At 46.9% G+C, this 23,418-nt stretch overlaps 2 protein-coding genes across 4 annotated transcripts in view; one reads left to right on the top strand and one right to left on the bottom strand.

Annotated features, from left to right (window-relative positions):
• The window catches only part of PRUNE1 (prune exopolyphosphatase 1), a gene marked incomplete at its 5' end in the record, with an annotated part of 112,472 nt that extends 92,817 nt beyond the window's left edge, over window positions 1-19,655 (bottom strand). The window contains one exon of the mRNA XM_083416628.1: window positions 19,581-19,655. Within this exon, the coding sequence (XP_083272754.1) occupies window positions 19,581-19,655 (75 nt within the window). The remainder of the gene's footprint in view (window positions 1-19,580) is intronic.
• The window catches only part of CERS2 (ceramide synthase 2), a 48,626-nt gene that overhangs the window by 3,387 nt on the left and 21,821 nt on the right, over window positions 1-23,418 (top strand). The gene's annotated exons all lie outside the window — the stretch shown is intronic.

Raw genomic sequence — 23,418 nt, 5'->3', positions numbered from 1 at the left:
AGGCCGTAACCTCATTTTTTTATGGTGTGGGGGCTGCACTGAGCGGACTCCCATTCAGAGTAGATTGAAATTAACCACATTTATTAACTTCGCCGAGTCTGCTCTGGGGCAGGCATCCCCAAACTCGGCCCTCCAGCTGTTTTGGGACTACAACTCCCATCATCCCTAGCTAACAGGACCAGTGGTCAGGGATGATGGGAATTGTAGTCCCAAAACATCTGGAGGGCTGAGTTTGGGGATGCCTGCCCTTGGGAGTGCTTTGTTTTGTTTTGTGCTTTTCTTTACTTTGATGCAAGGATCCTTCGGCCCTCCAAGGTGTCGCTGAACTACAGTTCCCATCCTCATGCCTGGCCATGCTTGCTGGGGCAGATGGGAGTTGTAGTTTGGGAGCCTCTGAAGAGCCAAAGTTCCCCTACACCCGGTTTCCTTGAAAGATTTATCCATTGCTTTCTAGGGTAAGTGATTTTGGGGTTTACCATCGCTTGCTGTTCATTACTTGCCCTTATTATTGGCAAGGCTGAGCTGTGCACAAAGTTTTTCTTGTGACCTGTTGCTGATTTCAAAGCTTGGTCTGTGTGGATCCCGAATTTAGCTTGATAAGACTGGGCTTTGCACCCCAGAACCTGGCAGAGTTTAGCATAGAAACAGAAGATTTCTGAAGCAACTGGCAAGGGCCAGTCACCCGGTTTTCCAATTGCAGGGACAACTTGTTTGTTTATTCTTTATTTTAGCACAAACTCATCTTCTTTTATTGGATTTTACACTGTGCAAATTTCCTTCGGAATTCCTACAATGCAACATTGTATTCTTAAATGTTTCCAAACTGATTTGGTGAGGTTACGCTACTTATAATGACAAATCCTTATTATATGATTAACCATCAAGCATCCTTTACACAAGAAACCCTCATCTTAAGGAATTAAGTCCTCAGTATAACCATTTTTATCCACATTCCATATCCATATCAGTCTGATTAATAATCATTATCACTGGGTTGGATCCAACGTTAGTCCTACTCGTGTGCCTAATTACTGTCCGTTAATGAGTCCAAGTAGAATTTAGTTAGGTACCACCAAGAATGACTAGTCTTTACCATCATAACAATCTTTTAATATGCCTGTCCTTACCTTCGAGAACAATCCCGTAAAATAAAAAATTACAAATCCATATTACACAATTAATCCTTATTTAGTGGAAATTGCGAGGTTATTTTTCTACTCTTACATGTCTTCTGCACTCCCAATAAATCCGAAAACCTTTTTCGAGTCAAACAGCCAGGCATAGCCTCCACATTTTAGTGAATACCTGGCCGTATCCTTAGGTGTCTGTGTTTTGTCCAGACTGTAGGCTGGCTGAATTATTGGCAGTTGGAAACATTCGGTCTGTCAGCTCTCAGAAAACCAGCCATTGCTTGGCCAGACTGTATACAGTGGTACCTCGGATTACATTCGCTTCAGGTTACATACACTTCAGGTTACAGACTCCGCTAACCCAAAAATATTACCTTGGGCTTCAGGATGAGAACAGAAATTGTGCTCCGGCTCTGCGGCAGCAGCAGGAGGCCCCATTAGCTAAAGTGGTGCTTCAGGTTAAGAACGGACCTCCAGAACAAATTAAGTACTTAACCCAAGGTACCACTGTATGTCTCTCAATGTGGTGCATGGTCTTTGAGAGGCTGTCAGCAAAGACAACCAAATATGGACCAACCATATTCAGAAGAAGGATATACAAAATTATTTTCTGCCTATATACAAAAAATGTAAGGCTGTCGTCATGCTGCAGTTCCCCTAGCCACCAATAGGTGGTCACAATTACTCCAGTATAAAAGTCTGCCATAATAATAAGAAGAAGTAAAAATATTCATTGGATTTCAGAAGTTCAACAGGGGGAGAGAGGGCCCGTCTGACCTCGAGTGGGACATCCACAAAACGGCCCACAACATGAAACTGTTGGGTCCGAGCTGAGCCACAGGGGATCCTCAGTAGTGACTCTCCCCAGGGCCATATTTCGCATATGCGGTAAAGGTAAAGGGACCGCTGACCATTAGGTCCAGTTGTGACTGACTCTGGGGTTGCGGCGCTCATCTTGCTTTATTGGCTGAGGGAGCCAGCGTACAGCTTCCGGGTCATGTGGCCAGCAGGACTAAGCCGCTTCTGGCGAACCAGAGCAGCGCACGGAAATGCCGTTTACCTTCCCGCTGGAGCGGTACCTATTTATCTACTTGCACTTTGAGTGCTTTTGAACTGCTAGGTTGGCAGGAGCAGGGACCGAGCAACGGGAGCTCACCCGGTTGCGGGGATTCGAACCGCCAACCTTCTGATTGGCAAGTCCTAGGCTCTGTGGTTTAACCCACAGCGCCACCCACGTCCCTGGGGTGCAAAAAACTGCTCAGCGCCCCAATTTGGGGGGGGGGGCAGCAGAAAAACCTGCAGCGCTGTGCCTGGCTCTTCAATCGCTGGACTCCAAATCTCGGCCCTGGACTCTCGGCCTGACGCCCCTGAGAGCCTGGCGCCCGGGTGCCCCACACCCCTAGCACCTATGGTTAAGCCAGCCCTGCCGAGGCCTCGTATCAAAGAATTCAGCGAATTGTAGTTTTCCCCCTCACAGAGCTGCGATTCCCAGCACCCCTGGTGTGGAAGTGATCTTGTTGTTGTTGTTTAGTCGTTTAGTCATGTCCGCCTCTTGGTGACCCCCTGGACCAGAGCACACCAGGCCCTCCTGTCTTCCACTGCCTCCCGCAGCTTGGTCAAACTCATGCTGGTAGCTTCGAGAACACTGTCCCACCATCTCGTCCTCTGTCGTCCCCTTCTCCTTGTGCCCTCCATCTTTCCCAGCATCAGGGTCTTTTCCAGGGAGTCTTCTCTTCTCATGAGGTGGCCAAAGTCTTGGAGCCTCAGCTTCAGGATCTGTCCTTCCAGTGAGCACTCAGGGCTGATTTCCTTCAGAATGGAGAGGTTGGATCTTCTTGCAGTCCATGGGACTCTCCAGAGTCTCCTCCAGCACCAGAATTCAAAAGCATCCATTCTTCGGCGATCAGCCTTCTTTATGGTCCAGCTCTCACTTCCATACATCACGACTGGGAAAACCAGAGCTTTAACTATGTGGACCTTTGTTGGCAAGGTGATGTCTAAGAAGTGATCTTAGGATGGGGCAACTATGGGGAAGGCTTGCAGCATCTGGGTCTCTCAGGGGAAAGGTGAGCAAACGAAGCTGACGAAGTCTCCGGAGGGGACAGTCCTCTTGTGCTCAGGTCCTCCATGTGGCCTTCCCTAAATGGGCAACTGCCTGGCCACGTGAGAATGGGGTGTTGGGTTTTGACCCGGTCCAGCAAGGCCTCTTCTGACATTCTAATGGAACCTCCACTCCCAGGGGCAGTCTATCTTGGCGTCACGGTTCCCAGGGAGATTTGGCGACTGTAAGAGCCGTGGGCTGGTCTAGAGGGGTCATTGGCCTCATCCTGGCAGACTCTTCTTATGTCTTAGGTGTGGGTGGGTGTTTGGAGGTAAAGGTAAAGGGACCCCTGACCATTAGGTCCAGTCATGGCCGACTCTGGGGTTGCGGCGCTCATCTCGCTTTACTGGCCGAGGGATCCGGCATACAGCTTCCGGGTCATGTGGCCAGCAGGACTAAGCCGCTTCTGGTGAACCAGAGCAGCGCACGGAAACGCCGTTTACCTTCCCGCCAGAGTGGTACCTATTTATCTACTTGCACTTTGACGTGCTTTCGAACTGCTAGGTTGGCAGGAGCAGGGACTGAGCAACGGGAGCTCACCCCGTGGCGGGGATTCGAACCGCCAACCTTCTGATCGGCAAGTCCTAGGCTCTGTGGTTTAACCCACAGCACCACCCACGTCCCTGGGTGTTTGGAGAGTTCCCAAGAAAAAGGGTGCCTTTAGAGACGCAGGCATTTTTTGAAGTAGTTGGTGGCAGATCTGTTGGACGCGGGGTATAAATAACAGGACGGTTTTCTTGAGCATACGCTGTGCTTGGGTGGGTGGCAAACCTTTGATCGCAGTGAGGCTTTAAAGCTCTTAATGGATTTGGCTGCCGTTACCTGCCTTTGCATCTGATCTTGGTCGGGGGAGAGTAAGGAAAATACCCGAAGGGCGAGTTTCAAAGCTTTTTGTGTATGGATTTTTCCGCACTCCTAAACCTCCCATGTCTGAAAAAGGCCATTAGGTGTCCTTTCTCCCCTTCCCTCCAGGTAAGGCAACTGCAAATGGCTATTATTGGGATTTTACCGATCGGTCTGCCTCGATAGCCTCCTTTTTTCCTCCAAAGAGCGTGGTTCTCCACCCCACACCGACCCTGCGAGGGAGGCGAGGCTGAGAGGGAGAGTCGCTGGGCCCCTCGAGGGCTCACGCGGCGAGCTTAATGGCCGAGCATGAACCCTGGTTCCTCTTGAATCCTGGTCCAGTCCTCTAACCACTACGCCACACTGCCTCTCGATGGAGAGGCGCTTGCGGAATCGGCTCAGGTGCTTTGGAGAGCCTCCTTGGAGCAGGATGAGGGCCCCTTGTCAGGATGAGGGCCCTCTTGAGCCCAGCACTCGTGTTTACCCAATCTGTTTTAAGAGGTGGGTGTGCATTACTTCAAAATGTGACCGGCTAGCACTGCGTTGATTTGGGGGGGGGGTGTCTCTGCTGAATGGGGCTCCTTACCTGTGCTGCCCCCTGCCCCCCCCCCCCGGTCCTACCTTGACTGCACCAGGTGCTAAAGTCAAGAACCCTCAGCCGCTCTTGGTCACCAGCTGCCAGTTTGCAAAATTTGCAAATGCCAGTTTGCCATTTGCAAAATTCACCATTGGAGGCAATAGATCTCATTTGGACAGAGTGCTGCTGCTTCTGAGTTTTGGGTTCTGCTTTTGGGGTTGCAGCATGTGCTTGGCCCCTGTGGGAACAGGATCCTGGGTTCGATGGGCCCCCATGGGCCTGATCCAGCATACTGCGCCCTTGCTTTCTTGGGGCCCTTCTCTTCGCCAGCTTCAAATATTGCCTATTGCAAAACAAATTACGGTAGCTTTCTGTTGGCACCGGGGAGCAGATGCAAATAAGTCTTATGGAAGCTGCTTCTCTTATTGCTGGGCGCAGGTAATTAAGTCTAGCATCCTTTGAAGGTGAAAAGCTTTGTGTTTCGTGCTGTCCTTTGCCAGTTGGCAGCCTCTGGGCCAGATTGATGGGTTCTTGCAGCTCTCTGCCAATAAAAATAATAATATCTATTATTATAATATCTGTGATTATTATTAGCTGGAGGAGCACCTGCAGCTTAATCACACGACAAGTCTCTTCGCACACAGGCGGTCCCAGGCTCAGTCCCTGAAATCTCCTGGCAGGGCAGGGAGAGATCTATGTTTTCAGACTCATGAGGACTGGAATCTTGCTCTGTTTGGAAGAGAGGTGCTGTAGCTCAGTGCTTAGAGCACCTGCTGCGCCTGCAGCTTCAACCCCTGGTGTCTTCACTATCTGAGGCTGGGAGAGACCCCTTGTCTGCTTTCCTGCAAAGCTGCTGCCAGTCAGTGCAGGTAAGCCAGTGTTTCCCTGCATCTGAAACCCTGCAGAGCCGCTGCCAGCCAGTGTTGACAAAACTGAATGAGATAGAGCAATGGTCTGACTCAGCGGGAGGCAGCTCCTCATCCTCCTGTCTCTCCAGTTCTGCATTTCTAAGGCTCCCCCCATCCCTGTGCTGCCAACTCTGACTGGCAGCCTCCAGATTTTGATAGCTTTGTCCTCTTTGGAACCCATATCAGGATAGGCTGTTGAACTCGAAGGCCCTTCAGAAGGGCTCCTCTCCTGTCTGGATAGTGGAGCCTCCACGCCCAGGAGCAGTTGCCCTTAGAAGGCCCGCCGCTGTGGGAAATGCACCTTCGTGAGCTGCTTTTGAGTGTCCCTTTTCAAAACACCTGAGTCGGCTGCTGTGGCAACCAGGCTGACCCATGATAGAAGTGCTCTTGTTTTGTTCCCGGGTCTCAAAAGCAGAGCTTGCTGTTTTAAAAGCTGTTTTCTGCTGTTCAGAAAAGAAATTACAGTTCTACCTCAGGTTACAGATGGGATTTGTTCTGGAGGCCCAGCCGTATCCCGAAAAGTCCACAACTGGAGGTGCCCTTTTGCGCACGCATGTGGCACGATTGAGTGCATATGCGCATGCGCGCGTGGCGAAACCCAAAGGTACACACTTCTGGGTTTGCCGCCTTCACAACCCGAAGTTTACATATCCCTCTGGATACATAACCTGAGGTACCACTGTACTGTATTTTCCATGTATAACACGAGGATTATTTACGTGAAAGTAATGCTTAAAAATTGGGGCCTTCTTATACATGGGTACTGCTGTGGGGGGGGGGCGGGGGACTGGTTGCTGCCATGAGGTGGAGATTGTCAGCGGTGGTAGTGTGGGTTAGTGGTGGCTGCGGCAATGACTTGTTTTGATTTGCTGTTGGGCAGCCGATAGGCGGTCAAGCCCTTGGTGGCCTTTTCGTTGCGTGTGATAGGAAGTGTTGTTCAGGCGGGTGAGCGGTTCTGAGCAATCCCCCCAAAAAAGGTCAACAACTCTGGGCAATCCCCCCCCCCCATTTTCTTAATTTTGAGTCCCCAAAAATAGGAGGCATCTTATACACGGGAAAATACAGTAATACAGTGGTACCTCGGGTTAAGTACTTAATTCGTTCCGGAGGTCTGTTCTTAACCTGAAACTGTTCTTAACCTGAAGCACCACTTTAGCTAATGGGGCCTCCCGCTGCCGCTGTGCCGCCGGAGCACGATTTCTGTTCTCATCCTGAAGCAAAGTTCTTAACCCAAGGTAATATTTCTGAGTTAGCGGAGTCTGTAACCTGAAGCGTATGTAACCTGAAGCTTATGTAACCTGAGGTACCACTGTAATATATCTGCCCGATCCGTTGAAGCAGCCATCTTTTGGAAAGAGCAACTGCAAGCACATAATTTCCCCACCTTCCTGAATTGCGAGATGACCGTCGAGGAGCCCTGGCGGACTCCCACCCTCTGAACCGAAGGCTTAAAAGATAAAACAGAATTCAGCCGCCCTGCAAGGAGAGCCCAACCTCCTCTTTCTGTCCTCTGTTTCTCTCCCCACCCCACGCAAACGCCTTGAAACCTTTCCCCAAGCAGGTCTGCGCAATATTTGTCCTGGCAATTGAAACCCTTTTGGGGATTGCTCCATCGGAGGGGGGGGGCAGGGACGGGCAGAGGCCGCTGGCAGGAACGGTCTGCCTCGCAAAGTTCCTGTGCCCAGCCAACTGGCACAAGACATGTGAACGTTCGTCCACTTTCTCCTCCTCGGGGCCTCATCCAGCCCATGAGGATCAGCGGCGTGTACCTATGAAAGATGCAGAACTGCGAAGACTGAAATGGCTGCTTCCGATTGGCCAAAGTCCCTTCTGTGCCACCCATGACATGCTGATTGTGGGCGTGGCCAGAGGCAAAAGTGGGTGGGGCAAATGGTTATTTATTTTTAAAAGATTTTTCTTTTTTTATATCTATATAAATTTTTACTAGTTTTTTAACATAGCATTTCCAATAATAACTAAACATACTTTTATATCTTATACAATTTTTTGACTTCCCTCAATCACATCTGAAAATTTTCCAATCTACAGTGGTACCTCGGGTTACATACACTTCAGGCTACATATGCTTCAGGTTACAGACTCCGCTAACCCAGAAATAGTGCTTCAGGTTAAGAACTTTGCTTCAGGATGAGAACAGAAGTCATGCAGCGGTGGCGCGGCAGGAGGCCCCATTAGCTAAAATGGTGCTTCAGGTTAAGAACAGTTTCAGGTTAAGTACGGACCTCTGGAACGAATTAAGTACTTAACCCGAGATACCACTGTATTCACTTAATTTGCATTTCTTACTCTCACTATTACATTTAAATCTCATTTCTCAATATCTCAAATCTCAATTTCATATATTTCTCCTTACAAAACTTCTTGTAGTCCTACTGGCATAATTTGTTGATTACAGTTGCTCTTCAAATAGTTTGTATAGTTCTTCCAATCCTCTGTAAATCTTTGGTCCCGCAGGTTTCGAAACCTTCCTGTCATTTTATCCAATTCTTATTTTTAAAAGATTTTTCATACCGCTCTCTACAGCCACAGCTGTCGCTCTCTAATGGTTTGACTTCATCCCCAAAGGCTAGAAACTCCCAGATTATAAGCCCAGGTGTCAAATGGCTTCTTAAACCAGGGTTATAGTCGCCAAAATGGAATGTCTAGTTTCCATTTTGGGGCAAGAGGGCTCAAAAGTCAGTTTTCAAATGATGGACTGACTGCGATTGGCTCTCAGTTAAACATCCAGCTAGTTCAAATGACAACCTTGAGCTTGATTATGAACTTAAAGAAGAAAAGTCACTTGATCCCACGAAAGTCTATACAGTGGTGCCTCGCAAGACGAAAAGAATCCGTTCCGCGAGTCTTTTCGTCTTGCGGTTTTTTCGTCTTGCGAAGCAAGCCCATTGACGGAGTAGCGCTATTAGCTAAAAAGGGCTAAAAACGGCTTTTTAAGGCTTAAGGGATTAGTGGTTTAGCTGCTAAAAGGCTATTAGCAACTTAGCGCTTTAGAAAAAGGGGTTGGGGAGCGGAAAAAAAACTCAAAAATTTTCGTCATTTTCGTCTTGCGAAGCAAGCCCATAGGGAAATTCGTCTTGCGAAGCGCCTCTGCAAACGGAAAACCCTTTCGTCTAGCGGGTTTTCCGTCTTGCGAGGCATTCGTCTTGCAGGGCACCACTGTATATATATTGGCCTATTCCGACCTGTTTTTCTTAATGGTGACACAGACCACTCACGACCTAAGAATATTCTTCGCAGCTATGAGCAGCGCAATGGGGCGAGTGAAGATAAGCTCCATTGCGCTGCTCATAGCTGCGCAGAAAAAAGCATTTTGGTCCCCGAAATTCATTCCAACTGTGCAAATAAACGGACCGAATTCTACAGGGTGTGGGGTATTAGTGTGTGAAAACAGTCCAGATCCAATGATCTCCCAGGTGGCAGAGATTTTCGCTTGGTCGCAAGAGGCCGAAAGCAGGGTGCAAAATTCGCCTGGGGCCTGGATTTTGAACACTGCAAAGGCAGTCGCCTCCATTGTTTGCTGGATTTACGTATAAGCTAAACAAGCTCCAGCTTAGGGCCCCACTCTCTTGGGGGCCCCCAAAAAAATTTAAAGAAAAAAAACACCTGCATGTACATTTCCAAAATACAGTGGTGCCTCGCAAGACGAAAAGAATCCTTTCCGCGAGTCTTTTCGTCTTGCGGTTTTTTCGTCTTGCGAAGCAAGCCCATTAGCGGATTAGCGCTATTAGTGCTATTGGCAGTTTAAGGGCTAAAAACGGCTTTTTAAAGCTTAAGGGATTAGCGGTTTTGCTGCTAAAAGGCTTTTAGCAGCTTAGCACTTCAGAAAAAGGGGTTTTGGAGCGGAAAAAAACCTCAAAAATTTTCATCATTTTTCGAAGCAAGCCCATAGGGAAATTCGTCTTGCGAAGCGCCTCTGCAGATGGAAAACCCTTTCGTCTTGCGGGTTTTCCGTCTTGCGAGGCATTCGTCTTGCGGGGCACCACTGTATAAGATAAAAAACAAATAAAATAAAACCTACATACAACAAGAGTGTTTTGTGTTGTGTAGGTTCCTATGATGTAAGTCATGGGCCCCGCCTGCTTGCCTGCTCCCTAAAATATCACTGGTATGCTCCTTTCTATATATAGGGTGCCTACATTCTGCACGGACCGGTTGCAGGGCAACATGTGCAAATGGATTTAGATACCTAGCGGGCTCATCAATTACCATATAGCATATACAGTCATACCTCGTGTTACATTTGCTTTATGATACGTTTTTTCAGGTTGCGTCCCTCGGTGACCCGGAAGTACCGGCCTCATCAAACCTGAATCTGGCCCTGAGTTCATGCACACACGGGTTGTGACCTGGTGTTTTGCAACCCTTGGCATCCACCGCAGTTAATGAAAGGCACTAACGTGCTTCTCTTTCTCTGCCCACGCATCTTATGGGGCTTCTAAGTGAGAAGAGGGAGACAACCCCAGGCTGGTAGGAAACGTTTCGCGGAAAGAAAGATAATCAGGTGCCAACAAAAATTGCAAAAAATTATAATTAGCAGGGGCAATTAGAGTAAGATCTGTTATCTGATGATTGATGTAAACCTCAAAAATGTATTTTGTATAGTTTTTACCTCTATCTGCAGTTCATTATATTTTATTTTATTGCTACAGCTCCTGGCTGATGCAGATAAAGATTCTTTTGATCTGATCTTATGTGGAAATATGTTTGAAGGCTTCCACTATGAGGAATGGCGGGTGCCGAAACCCAAGCAGCAATCCCAGGGTGGATAAATAATTTTTAATTTTTTTTTTTTTTAAATTTAAATCAGATTTTTAAAATAATATGCTTTTGCAGGAAAAATCAATCTAAAGACAGTTTTCTATTTAAGTTACATTATATCCCAAAGGCTATTCAAGAAATAAGGATTTGTTTTAAGTTTTTCATGTGTGCTAAAACTCAGTGTAAGGTTTTTTTTTATTGTTTAACGACATCAGTTAGCATGGATACATATGCTATAATGTTATTGTTTTAGTCAAATAAATTGTTTAATTTGTTATTAAGGAAGTGGTTACTTTTTCCCCCTTCCAATAAAGCTACAGCAGAAAAGTTGTCCAAATATAAACAGTTAACTTATTAAACCTCACAATAATTTCATAGTTATCGGTCTATATATTTCTAAGAGTATAACTGAATCAGTGATTTTTGATATAACTGTAAAAACTACTCTGAAAATGTATTATTCCAAAAACGGAACCTTCATCTGGTTGGTAAATATTAAGATTATACCAGCAAGAATGAGTCTTTCTGTAAAATAAATTTGATATACTGTATTTTTTCGTGTATGAGACGCCCCCTATTTGGGCGGACTCCAAATTAAGAAAACGCCCCCTCAGCCGTTTACATTTGGACAACTTTTCTGCTGTGATTTATTGGAAGGAGAAAAATAATCATTTCCTTAATAACAATTTATTCAACTAAAACAATAACATTATAGCATATGTATCCATGTTTATTAACCGATGTGGTTAAACGATTAAAAACAACTTAGACTGAGTTTCAGCACACATGAAGAACTTAAAAACAAATCCTTATTTCCTGATGAATAGCCTTTGGACTATCATGTAACTTAAATAGAAAACTATCCTCCGAAGTTTATTTTAAAAATCCAATTTAATTTTTAAAAATCTGAGTTTTAAATATATATTTTAAAAAAATCATTGGTTTTTATCCACACTGGTTTGTGCTATCTCTCGTCTGTGTCTTGCATTGGCGGACAGAACTATTCTGAGTGAGTGGGAACGGAATTGGCTCAGAAATTCAAATAGTGCACCTTTAAAAAAGGCTGGCCGTCCGCTTGCATTAAGGAGCCCATCATAAAAATGAGCTGCTTTTGTTTTTCTGGCAACTTAGCGCCAAATCGGTTGGGGAGAAACAGGCTGCTTTTTTGTCCAAAGTCGGTCAGCAAAACTATCTGTGCCTTTAATCTTCCTCTCTTTATTTCCCCAACAATAGACAATCCTGCCCTAGTTTCTGAAGTAGGGGAATGTCTGATAAAAGGGAGCATCTTTTTCTTCCCTCTCCCCTCCCCTCCCTGCTTTCCTTTCATGCCTGGGTCATTTTGGGGAATGTTCCACTGCGCACAGGAACCTTTTCCTATCTATAGACAGGCTGGATGCGGGTATCAAATTCACCGGCGTTCTTTGCGACCGTGCGCAAAAGAATAATAATGCTTTATCGCCCCTCGGCTCTGCAATTTGGCTCCCAGAGGCCCTGGGGAACGCAAGTCTGTTTAAACATTATAAAATGAAATAACAAATTAAAAGATCTCCCTCTCTCCAGAGGGCAAATGGGGACAGTTAATTTGTCAAGAGCTTAGTTCTAGGAAACAAGTGGTCCTTCTTTGTAAACAGTGGCATTGTTTAAACAGGGACACTGTGTTAAATTGTGTGTGAGCCTGGCTTTGTCTGCCGCTAGGATTTTGTTTTGCTGGAATAAAAATAATAATTATTATTATTATTCCGCCTCTCTCGGCCTGAGACACGCTCTCTTGCTGTGGCTTGCTGCATTTGAAAAATGCATTTTAGTGTCATTGGTTTTGGGGTGTGTGTTTTTTGCAAATATTGAAACCTGCTAAACTGGACTCTTGTCAGAACCCGGAGATTTTCTTAACACAGAAAACAAAAAGCAGCATATTACAGTGGTACCTCGGGTTACATAAGCTTCAGGTTACATACGCTTCAGGTTACAGACTCCGCCTAACCCAGAAATAGTGCTTCAGGTTAAGAACTTAGCTTCAGGATAAGAACAGAAATCGGGCTCCGGCAGCGCAGCAGCAGCAGCGGGAGGCCCCATTAGCTAAAGTGGTGCTTCAGCTTAAGAACAGTTTCAGGTTAAGAACGAACCTCTGGAACGAATTAAGTACTTAACCCGAGGTACCGCTGTACTCTGGTTGGCATCAGGGTGGTTTAGGGAAGCTTTTAATGTTTGATGCATTACTGTATTTTAATATTTTGTTGAAAGCTGCCCAGCCCGTTCATTAACAACGGCACCCGCATTTTCCGAGGGGCGAAATTTTGCCGCCGGTTGAAAAAGCTTTTTCGATCGGCGACTTGACACTAAGCCAGCTTGGCGCCTTCTGGGTGACGTGGCCGTTGGCAGGAGTTGTAGTCCGAAGCGGTGGTGCTTGCTGGTGGGAGTTGTAGTTTGAACTGGCTGGCGGGCGCCAGTTAAGAGAAGGCTGGGCTTGTCTCTGACGGCTTTCCTGAGAGTGCGACTCAAGTGTGGCAAGGTCTTTGCTGCTTCCACTTTGCGGCCGGCCTCGAGGGTTAGGCCGTATTTGAAGGAATCGTGTGGCACAACCGTCTCTCGGGCTGCAGCAATTTGTAGCAGCGCAGCTGCGCGGGGAAAAGCCTCTGATTGGTTGTGCCCTGGAAATGGGGTGCTGTTTGGGGTTTTTGCAGTGGCATAAATGAGTTCTATTTGCAAAGGGCTTGTAGCTCAATGAGTAGCATGTCTGCTTTGCATGCAGAAGATCTCAAGTTTCAATCACTTGGCACCTGCTGTTAGGGCTTAGAAAAGCCCATAAATCAAAAGAAAGTTTTCAGAATCATAACCTTAACGTATCGGAGACCTGGGCACAAGCTGGCAAAATGAATTTCAGCAGGGACAAATGCCAGGTTCTGCACTTAGGCAGGAAGAATCAGCTGCACAAATATAAGACGGGACACCTGGCTGACTAGCAGCACATGTGAAAAGGATCTAGGGGTCTTTGTAGACCACAAGCTGAACATGAGTCCACAGTGTGATGCAGCAGCAAAAAGGGCTAATGCTGTTCTAGGCTGCATCAACAGAAGTCTAGTTTCCAGATCAGGGGTCAGCAAATTTACTGCGCCTTGGGCCGGTGTCTCCAGCGCCAATCGCGCGGAGGGGGAGCGCAAGCCCATACATGTGCGCGCACACTATTTCCGGCGCACTTCCGGGTCGGAGGAGCACCGGAAATAGCTTCTGCGCATGTGCACAGGCCTCCTCCGACCCGGATGTGCACTGGAAATAACGCTTGCTCATGCGCAAATAATGCTTGCCCCTGCGCACAAGCTATTTCCAGTGCTCCCAGAGCTTGGGGGGGGGTCATATTTTCCTCCTCGATTTCCCCCTCTGAAAACTAGGTGCGCCCTATGGTCAGGTGCGCCCTATAGAGCGAAAAATACGGTATTCGTTTGTTTATTGAAACAGACGGCTTGATTGTCAAAACAAAAGCCAATATAAACTCAGAGCGGTTAACAACAACAAAAAGAAACTTGCTGCATGCATGCCTGGATGTTGTCAAGTAGGACTGACCCGTGTCTGAAACCCTGGAGGACTGCTGCCTGCCAGTGTAGACAGTATTGAGCTAACTGGGTCAAGGACCTGCCTTGGTACAACACAGCTTCCTACTTCTGTCTTTAAACGTGTCCTGCGTTCAAAACCTTGAGGACTAGAATCTTCCTTTATCTATTGGGGATGAGCCAATAGCTCCTCTGCTTTGCATGCAGCAGGTCCCAAATTCAATCCCCGAAAGCTGGAAATCCTGGAGAGATGCTGCTGGTCCGTGTGGACAGTACTGAGCCCTGAAGGACCCTTGCTCAAAACCATGAGGACTTGTTGTTGTTGTTTAGTCGTTTAGTTGTGTCCGACTCTTCGTGTCCCCCTGGACCAGAGCACACCAGGCACTCCTGTCTTCCACTGCCTCCTGCAGTTTGGTCAGACTCCTGTCCGTAGCTTCGAGAACACTCGTCCTCTGTCGTCCCCTTCTCCTTGTGCCCTCCATCTTTCCCAACATCAGGGTCTTTTCCAGGGAGTCTTCTCTTCTCATGAGGTGGCCAAAGTATTGGAGCCTCAGCTTCAGGATCTGTCCTTCCAGTGAGCACTCAGGGATGATTTCCTTCAGAATGGAGAGGTTTGATCTTCTTGCAGTCCATGGGACTCTCAAGAGTCTCCTCCAGCACCAGAATTCAAAAGCATCAATTCTTTGGCGATCAGCCTTCTTTATGGTCCAGCTTTCACTTCCATACATCACTACTGGGAAAACCATAGCTTTAACTATACGGACCTTTGTTGGCAAGGTGATGTCTCTGATTTTTAAGATGCTGTCTAGGTTTGTCATTGCTTTTCTCCCAAGAAGCAGGCGTCTTGGACAAACTCCATGGACAAAGACAACAGGCATGAGGACTAGTATCTTACTTAATTTGTAGCAGAGAAGCTATATCATTTTATGTTGTGAACTGCCCCGAGACCTGTGGCTGTAGGGTGGTATACAAATTTAATGAATAATAGTAATAATAAATACATCGTTTAGGGGATGTCCCTTGCCAGAAAGCCCAGAGAGCCTCTGCCGGTCAGTGCAGACAATATTAAGTTTGATGGAGCGGAGGCTGGGCGTGGCATCAGGCAGCAGCTTGCACCCCTGTTCCTATGACAAGGTGTTGCTTGGACGTGAAACAGGTTGGTGATGTGGCTCAGAGGCTAGAAAGCAGCGTTTACAAGAGGCTTCATCTCTCTACAGAGTCATCTTGGTTGGGAAGGGCTGGCTGCCAGCCAGAGACAAGACCAGCTGTGAACTCCACACCCACAGAGCCTTCTGAGATTCCTTCCTGGCTCCTGGGAAGAGATCCGGTGGCGGAATTTCTCACCCGGCAGCGCAAAGATGTGCAAAGTGTCATCCAGCCCAGGGCAGAAAATTGTTTGAGCTGCTCCTTAATCCTCCCTTAATCTTAATTTCCTTCTGAACGGTGCTGGGTTGCACGCTTGTGAAAACAAGGCGCAGCCGCCTGCAAATAAGAAGGCTTGCATTTTCAGTCTCTTGGTCTGGTTGTAGCTATAAAACCCCAAACACCCAATTGAGCCGGCGCCACTTTCTCCCGGCCCGGCCCTCTTCTGATATTTTTATGGAGCTTCCAGGCGCAGAGGCAGTCTACCTTGATTCCGACGTTCTTTGGAGCGTTTGGATGCGGCGAGAACAGGTTGCAGGGCAAGATGGGCCATTGGCCTGCCCAGCTACACGGATTTTCTGATGGTCTTGCCAGACAGGTGGAGGTGGTGATGATGATGATGATAATAATAATAATAATAATAATAATAATAATAATAATAATAATAATAATAATTTATTATTTATACCCCGCCCATCTGGCTGGGTTTCCCCAGCCACTCTGGGCGGCTTCCAACAGAACACTAAAATACAATAACCTATTAAACATTAAAAGATTCTCTAAACAGGACTGCCTTCAGATGTCTTCTAAAAGTTTGGTAGTTGTTCTTCTCTTTGCCATCCGGTGGGAGGGCGTTCCACAGGGCGGGCGCCACCACTGAGAAGGCCCTCTGCCTGGTTCCCTGTAACTTGGCTTCTTGCAGCGAGGGAACCGCCAGAAGGCCTTCAGAGCTGGATCTCAGTGTCCCGGCAGAACGATGGGGGTGGAGACGCTCCTTCAGATATACTGGACCAAGGCTGTTAGGGCTTTAAAGGTCAGGACCAACACTTTGAATTGTGCTCGGAAACGTACTGGGAGCCAATGTAGGTCTTTCAAGACCGGTGTTATGTGGTCTCAGCGGCCGCTCCCAGTCCCCAGTCTAGCTGCCGCATTTTGGATTAGTTGTAGTTTCTGGGTCACCTTCAAAGGTAGCCCCACATAGAGCGCATTGCAGTAGTCCAAGCGGGAGATAACTAGAGCATGTATCACTCTGGCGAGACAGTCCGCGGGCAGGGAGGGTCGCATCCTGCATGCCAGATGGAGCTGATAAACAGCCGTCCTGGACACAGAATTGACCTGCGCCTCCATGGACAGCTGTGAGTCCAGAATGACTCCCAGGCTGCGCACCTGGTCCTTCAGTTGGTCCACAGTTGCCCCGCCCTTCCCAGTTCAAAAACCGGGCTCAGGGCAGCTAGCAACAAATTTAAAACAATTGATGCAACAAAAAACAGCATAAAATACAGTATGAAACATGAATAACAATATATTCAGGATTCAAAAATCAATTTAGGGGGGAAATCCATCCAATAAACATTAGATGATCACCAGGGCTAGCTGGCTGAATTGGTCCTGTTTGGGCCAGCGAGGAGACTAGGGGAGAATTAGCTGTGGGATCCCAGAGCGGGTAATCTTCATAAAAATGGAAGGAAGGGGAATAAAAGATCAGGCTAAGTTCAAATTGAAAGCCAGGCGGAATAGCTCTGTCTTACAGGCCATGCAGAAGGACATGCGCACGAGATCAACCATTCCTGGTGGGGCTCCCATGTTAAGAGAGCGCCTGCAAGTGGCTAGTCCTCAAAAGAGGAGACCCGAAGCCCAACCTTTGCCCTGGGCAAACCGGCCCTGGCTGCAGCCTGGCTCGAAATACGCCTTGTGTGGATGTCGTAAGGACACGCAATGCCTGTTAATCTCTGGGCATGTGTTAATAAATGCTCGGTGTTAATAAATTCCTATTCTGCTTAAGTCGCGGTCGATGAGGAGCAGAGTCCACTGACTGTGACCTTTGCCCGTCATGTGGGAAGAGAGATTGGGCAAACTCCCACCTGTCCTCTTGCAATCTCTGCCTCCTCACGCACATGCACACAGACCCGGTGGATATGCAGTTAACTCCGGTTTCTATGCTTTCCTGCTTGGAACAGGCTGCTTAAATATATATATATATATATATATATATATTTGCTTTCGTAGATTTTCACGGGTACAGGAATGCAGGTTTTGGTGTCCTCGGGTGTCTTCCCGTGTAAAAGTTGGGGTGTCTAGGCGACGTTTCGACGAGGTCTCACTCGTCATCTTCAGGCTGGTGCTTTCGGCTTCTTGTTACTGGAACAGAGCAGGATCTCAGTGTTTGAGTTCCTATAAATACTGTTGAGGAGGTGTGGTGTATAGCCTCCAATGTTCTGGGCAGAGAGGAGGTTCCCAGGCTAGTGTGCCTTTTCTTCTTTTGTTCCTTAATTACTTGAGGGATATCTTGAGTGATTTCTTGAGTGATTTCCTGAATCCCACTTAGGTGGGTCATTAGGTGTGGATTAGTTGCTAAAGCCTTCGTGTCTTGAACTCTTGAACTTTGTGAAGAGTTTTTCTGAGAAGATGGCTGTACTGCACTTGGTTGTGCTCTGGCTTGGCTTCGTGTATAGGGGCGAGCTGTGGTTTTGTGGCCTGTGCCAGCCAGATCTGTGTAGGGATTGCAGGGGGGTGCAGCATCCGGAGGTGCCACCCTGGTTTGGCTACTGGATGGTGTCTGTAATTTATCTGTGGAGAGGGTCTGGGTTTGGGTCTGGTGTGGTTGATTGGTGATGGCGTTCTGTGTGCCTCTGGATCTGGTGTCAGATTTTGTGGGGAGGGCTAATTTCCAGATGTCTGGCAAGCGGGATGTGTCGTCACGCTTGTTCATGTTGTGAGGGTGTTTCTCTATCTCGATGGCTTCCATGATTATTCTCTTGTGGTGATGTTCCATGTTAAAGAGCAATTTGGAATCTGCAAAATTAATTTCGTGTCCTGTTTCTTTCATGTGTTGGCCAAAAAATAGCCAATATCCTCAGAAACCCCAAGGATAAAATTCAGTTGGAAAACCAAGGGGTCTATGAAATACCCTGCAAAGTCTGCCCAGCCACGTACATTGGACAAACAAACAGACGAATAAATGCACGGATCGCAGAACACAAGAATGCCGTCAAAAAAGAAGAAAAAACTTCCTCTCTTTTCCAACACATGAAAGAAACAGGACACGAAATTAATTTTGCAGATTCCAAATTGCTCTTTAACATGGAACATCACCACAAGAGAATAATCATGGAAGCCATCGAGATAGAGAAACACCCTCACAACATGAACAAGCGTGACGACACATCCCGCTTGCCAGACATCTGGAAATTAGCCCTCCCCACAAAATCTGACACCAGATCCAGAGGCACACAGAACGCCATCACCAATCAACCACACCAGACCCAAACCCAGACCCTCTCCACAGATAAATTACAGACACCATCCAGTAGCCAAACCAGGGTGGCACCTCCGGATGCTGCACCCCCCTGCAATCCCTACACAGATCTGGCTGGCACAGGCCACAAAACCACAGCTCGCCCCTATACACGAAGCCAAGCCAGAGCACAACCAAGTGCAGTACAGCCATCTTCTCAGAAAAACTCTTCACAAAGTTCAAGAGTTCAAGACACGAAGGCTTTAGCAACTAATCCACACCTAATGACCCACCTAAGTGGGATTCAGGAAATCACTCAAGAAATCACTCAAGATATCCCTCAAGTAATTAAGGAACAAAAGAAGAAAAGGCACACTAGCCTGGGAACCTCCTCTCTGCCCAGAACATTGGAGGCTATACACCACACCTCCTCAACAGTATTTATAGGAACTCAAACACTGAGATCCTGCTCTGTTCCAGTAACAAGAAGCCGAAAGCACCAGCCTGAAGATGACGAGTGAGACCTCGTCGAAACGTCGCCTAGACACCCCAACTTTTACACGGGAAGACACCCGAGGACACCAAAACCTGCATTCCTGTACCCGTGAAAATCTACGAAAGCAAATATCTCACCTCTACGGGGAGGAAACCTTCCAGCTGACAAGAACCTACGAGAAACTAGAAATCCGAAGAGCCACCATCTTATGTGATCTCTTGTTCCTACGCAACTGCCGAGACAACAACTTAATTCCCACATGCTTCCAACTTAAATTCCACTCTAAAACCCCAGCTACCGAAAGGATCCTGAAACGAACTGAACTATCTCTAATCAGAAACGAACTACACAAGAAAAGATACCTACTAAACCAAACCAACAAAGATCTACTCACTCTTCACCTCAAACTCTGTAACAAAATCCACCCTGCACTCTGGGACAAATGCAAACAACTAGCCGTCTGGAGAGCTGAAACGGAGACCTCACACAAGACAGACACACACACCAACAAACTCCACAAACTAGAGAAACGCCAGAAGCCCAGCCACCCTCCACAACAACCCATGAAACAAACAGTACATAACATATCAGACAGGATCCTCACCTCAACTGAAACCAAAGTACTCTCCAAAGGTTTCAACTTTGCAGTCGCCCCGAGACGCATCCCCACGGAAAACATCATATGCGGAGTCGAAGCTAGCCTAACCAAAATCAATCCAGATGAAGCCAATAAAATCAGACTTGAAGTCACCAACATCCTCTGCTCCAGCAAACCACCCAGAAGCAATTTACACAAAGAAGAACAGAAAGCACTCACCAACCTGAGGAAAGACAACAACATAATCATTCTCCCAGCAGACAAAGGTAATGCCACTGTTGTGATGAACACATCGGACTACCAAGCAAAACTATCAAATCTACTCCAAGACCCTACCTACCAACCTATAAAAACAGATCCCACCACCTATCTGGAAAAAACCACCAAATCCAAAATAAAAGCCTCTCCTATCAGTGAAGAAATCCAGCTAAGAATCATCCCCAGAGAAAAATCATCCAGATGCCCCAAACTCTACGGCCTCCCCAAGATACACAAAGAAGGAACACCACTCAGACCAATAGTCAGCTCCATAGGCTCACCTCTACAAAATCTCGCTAAATTTCTCGCCAAGCAACTTCAGCCCTATGCAGAATCCATCTCTTCACACGTTCCAAACTCCTTCCAGTTCATAGAAACAATAAAGAAGCAAAACCTACAACCCAATGACCTACTTGTGAGCTTCGATGTTGTATCTCTCTTCACACAAGTGCCCATTAATGAAGCCTTGACAGCCATTCAAAACAAATACAATCCCCCCGAATACATCTTGGACCTGACCAACCACTGCCTAACCAACACGTACTTCATCCACAATGGACAAAGATACAAACAGATAGAAGGAGCACCTATGGGATCACCCCTCTCACCGGTCATCGCTAACCTGTACATGGAACACTTTGAAACCAATGCTTTAGACAAGTCAGAACACAAACCCAAACTTTGGCTCAGATATGTTGACGACACCTTTGTAATTTGGCCACACGGGAAGGAAAAACTGGATAGCTTCCTCACACATCTCAACAGCCTACACCCCAAAATACAATTCACTATGGAAATAGAAGCCAACAACCAACTTCCCTTCCTTGACGTCCTAATCTACAAAAAACCTGATGGCTCCCTAGGACACACTATCTACCGGAAAAAAACACACACCAACCGCTACTTACATGCACAATCACACCACCACCCTGCACAAATAAACTCCGTAGCCAAGACTCTCATCTCCAGAACCAAACGCCTGGCTGACGAAGACCACTTGACAACTGAGTTACAGAATCTCTCAAATGTGTTAATTGCCAATGGATACCAGCAAAACAGGGTTACGAAGCTAATCCAAAAAGAAACACCCCCCAAAAACCAAGACACAGAAGAAAACAATGGCATAGCCCTCCTTCCTTATATCAAGGGCACTACAGATAAAATTAGCAAAATCCTCCATAAACACAATATCAAAACAGCCTTTTGCACCAACCAAAAAATAGCCAATATCCTCAGAAACCCCAAGGATAAAATTCAGTTGGAAAACCAAGGGGTCTATGAAATACCCTGCAAAGTCTGCCCAGCCACGTACATTGGACAAACAAACAGACGAATAAATGCACGGATCGCAGAACACAAGAATGCCGTCAAAAAAGAAGAAAAAACTTCCTCTCTTTTCCAACACATGAAAGAAACAGGACACGAAATTAATTTTGCAGATTCCAAATTGCTCTTTAACATGGAACATCACCACAAGAGAATAATCATGGAAGCCATCGAGATAGAGAAACACCCTCACAACATGAACAAGCGTGACGACACATCCCGCTTGCCAGACATCTGGAAATTAGCCCTCCCCACAAAATCTGACACCAGATCCAGAGGCACACAGAACGCCATCACCAATCAACCACACCAGACCCAAACCCAGACCCTCTCCACAGATAAATTACAGACACCATCCAGTAGCCAAACCAGGGTGGCACCTCCGGATGCTGCACCCCCCTGCAATCCCTACACAGATCTGGCTGGCACAGGCCACAAAACCACAGCTCGCCCCTATACACGAAGCCAAGCCAGAGCACAACCAAGTGCAGTACAGCCATCTTCTCAGAAAAACTCTTCACAAAGTTCAAGAGTTCAAGACACGAAGGCTTTAGCAACTAATCCACACCTAATGACCCACCTAAGTGGGATTCAGGAAATCACTCAAGAAATCACTCAAGATATCCCTCAAGTAATTAAGGAACAAAAGAAGAAAAGGCACACTAGCCTGGGAACCTCCTCTCTGCCCAGAACATTGGAGGCTATACACCACACCTCCTCAACAGTATTTATAGGAACTCAAACACTGAGATCCTGCTCTGTTCCAGTAACAAGAAGCCGAAAGCACCAGCCTGAAGATGACGAGTGAGACCTCGTCGAAACGTCGCCTAGACACCCCAACTTTTACACGGGAAGACACCCGAGGACACCAAAACCTGCATATATATATATATATACACACACACACACACACACATACAAAGGGCCCTTTTAGCTGGAGCGGGTCAGTTGTCCACCCGCTCCGGCCTCCTGTTCTCGCTGTGGCCAAATGCCCCAAATAATAATAATAATAATAATAATAATAATAATAATAAATTTTATTTATACCTGTCCTCCCCAGCCAAGTCTGGGCTCAGGGCGGCTCACACCAGGTATAAAACAATTGATTAAAATACAACTTTATTATTATTATTATTATATAAATTTTATTAGTGTTTTCCACACAACAACAACACGAAAAATAACAATACACAACACGCAAAAACCAACATTTGAAAAACTAAAAAAGCAACAACTAAAAAAGAAAACAAATCCATATCTTACAAGTTAATAATATAAACACTAAACAAAACAAAATACAACTTAAAAACAAGATTAAACTACATTAAAAGGCAGGCTCATTTCAGTAGAAATATCAAATCAAAAACTTTTTGGGGGATGAAAACGTCAAATTTTCACCAAGGCCAACTATCCAGACTGGTCCTACGTGGGCCAGAAAAAAGCCAGGGAGGGAAGTTCCCAAATATGAGTTCCATCACAGAGAAAGGAAAAAGGAAAGAGGGGGAGGAGATCAAGTTGATTCCAAGCCAAAGGCCTGGCGTAACAACTCTGTCTTGCAGGCCCTGCGGAAAGAAATCAGATCCCGCAGGGCCCTGGTCTCATGAGGCAGAGCGTTCCACCAGGCCGGGGCCAGTGCTGAAAAGGCCCTGGCTCTGGTTGAGGCTAATCTGACTTCCTTAGGGCCCAGGACCTCTAGGGTGATGCTATTTATGGACCTTGAGGCTCTCCGTGGGGCATACCGGGAGAGGCGGTCCCGTAGGTATGAGAGTCCTAGGCCTAGAACCTAGGAATTGAGGTAGACTTCTTCTGGGCCTGGAGGTTCCATCAGTATGTGAGAAGAGCTCGGCTGGATCAGGCCAGGATCCTGTTCTCATTGCTGCCATCGATAGCCACTCATTTGCCCAGTCCTAGCTGTGGGTTAAACCACAGAGCCTAGGACTTGCCAATCAGAAGGTTGGCGGTTCGAATCCCCGCGACGGGGGGAGCTCCCGTTGCTCGGTCTCTGCTCCTGCCAACCTAGCAGTTCGAAAGCGCGTCAAAGTGCAAGTAGATAAATAGGTACCACTCCGGCGGGAAGGTCAACGGCATTTCCGTGCGCTGCCCTGGCTCGCAGTTCATCTGTGTGAATCAGTTCTTCCTTTTATCTGCCCCAAACCTTCCAACCTTCTGCATCCTTGGATGTCTGCGAGTCCCGGTGTTGTGAGAGACGGAGGAAAATCTCCTCTCTGCCCATTTCATGTTGCCTCTTCCTTGCCTGCTC

The sequence above is a fragment of the Podarcis tiliguerta genome (genome assembly GCF_965153285.1).
Source record: "Podarcis tiliguerta genome assembly, chromosome: 16".
NCBI classification, from domain to species: Eukaryota; Metazoa; Chordata; class Lepidosauria; order Squamata; family Lacertidae; genus Podarcis; species Podarcis tiliguerta.
This window is presented reverse-complemented; position numbering and strand designations above follow the sequence as displayed.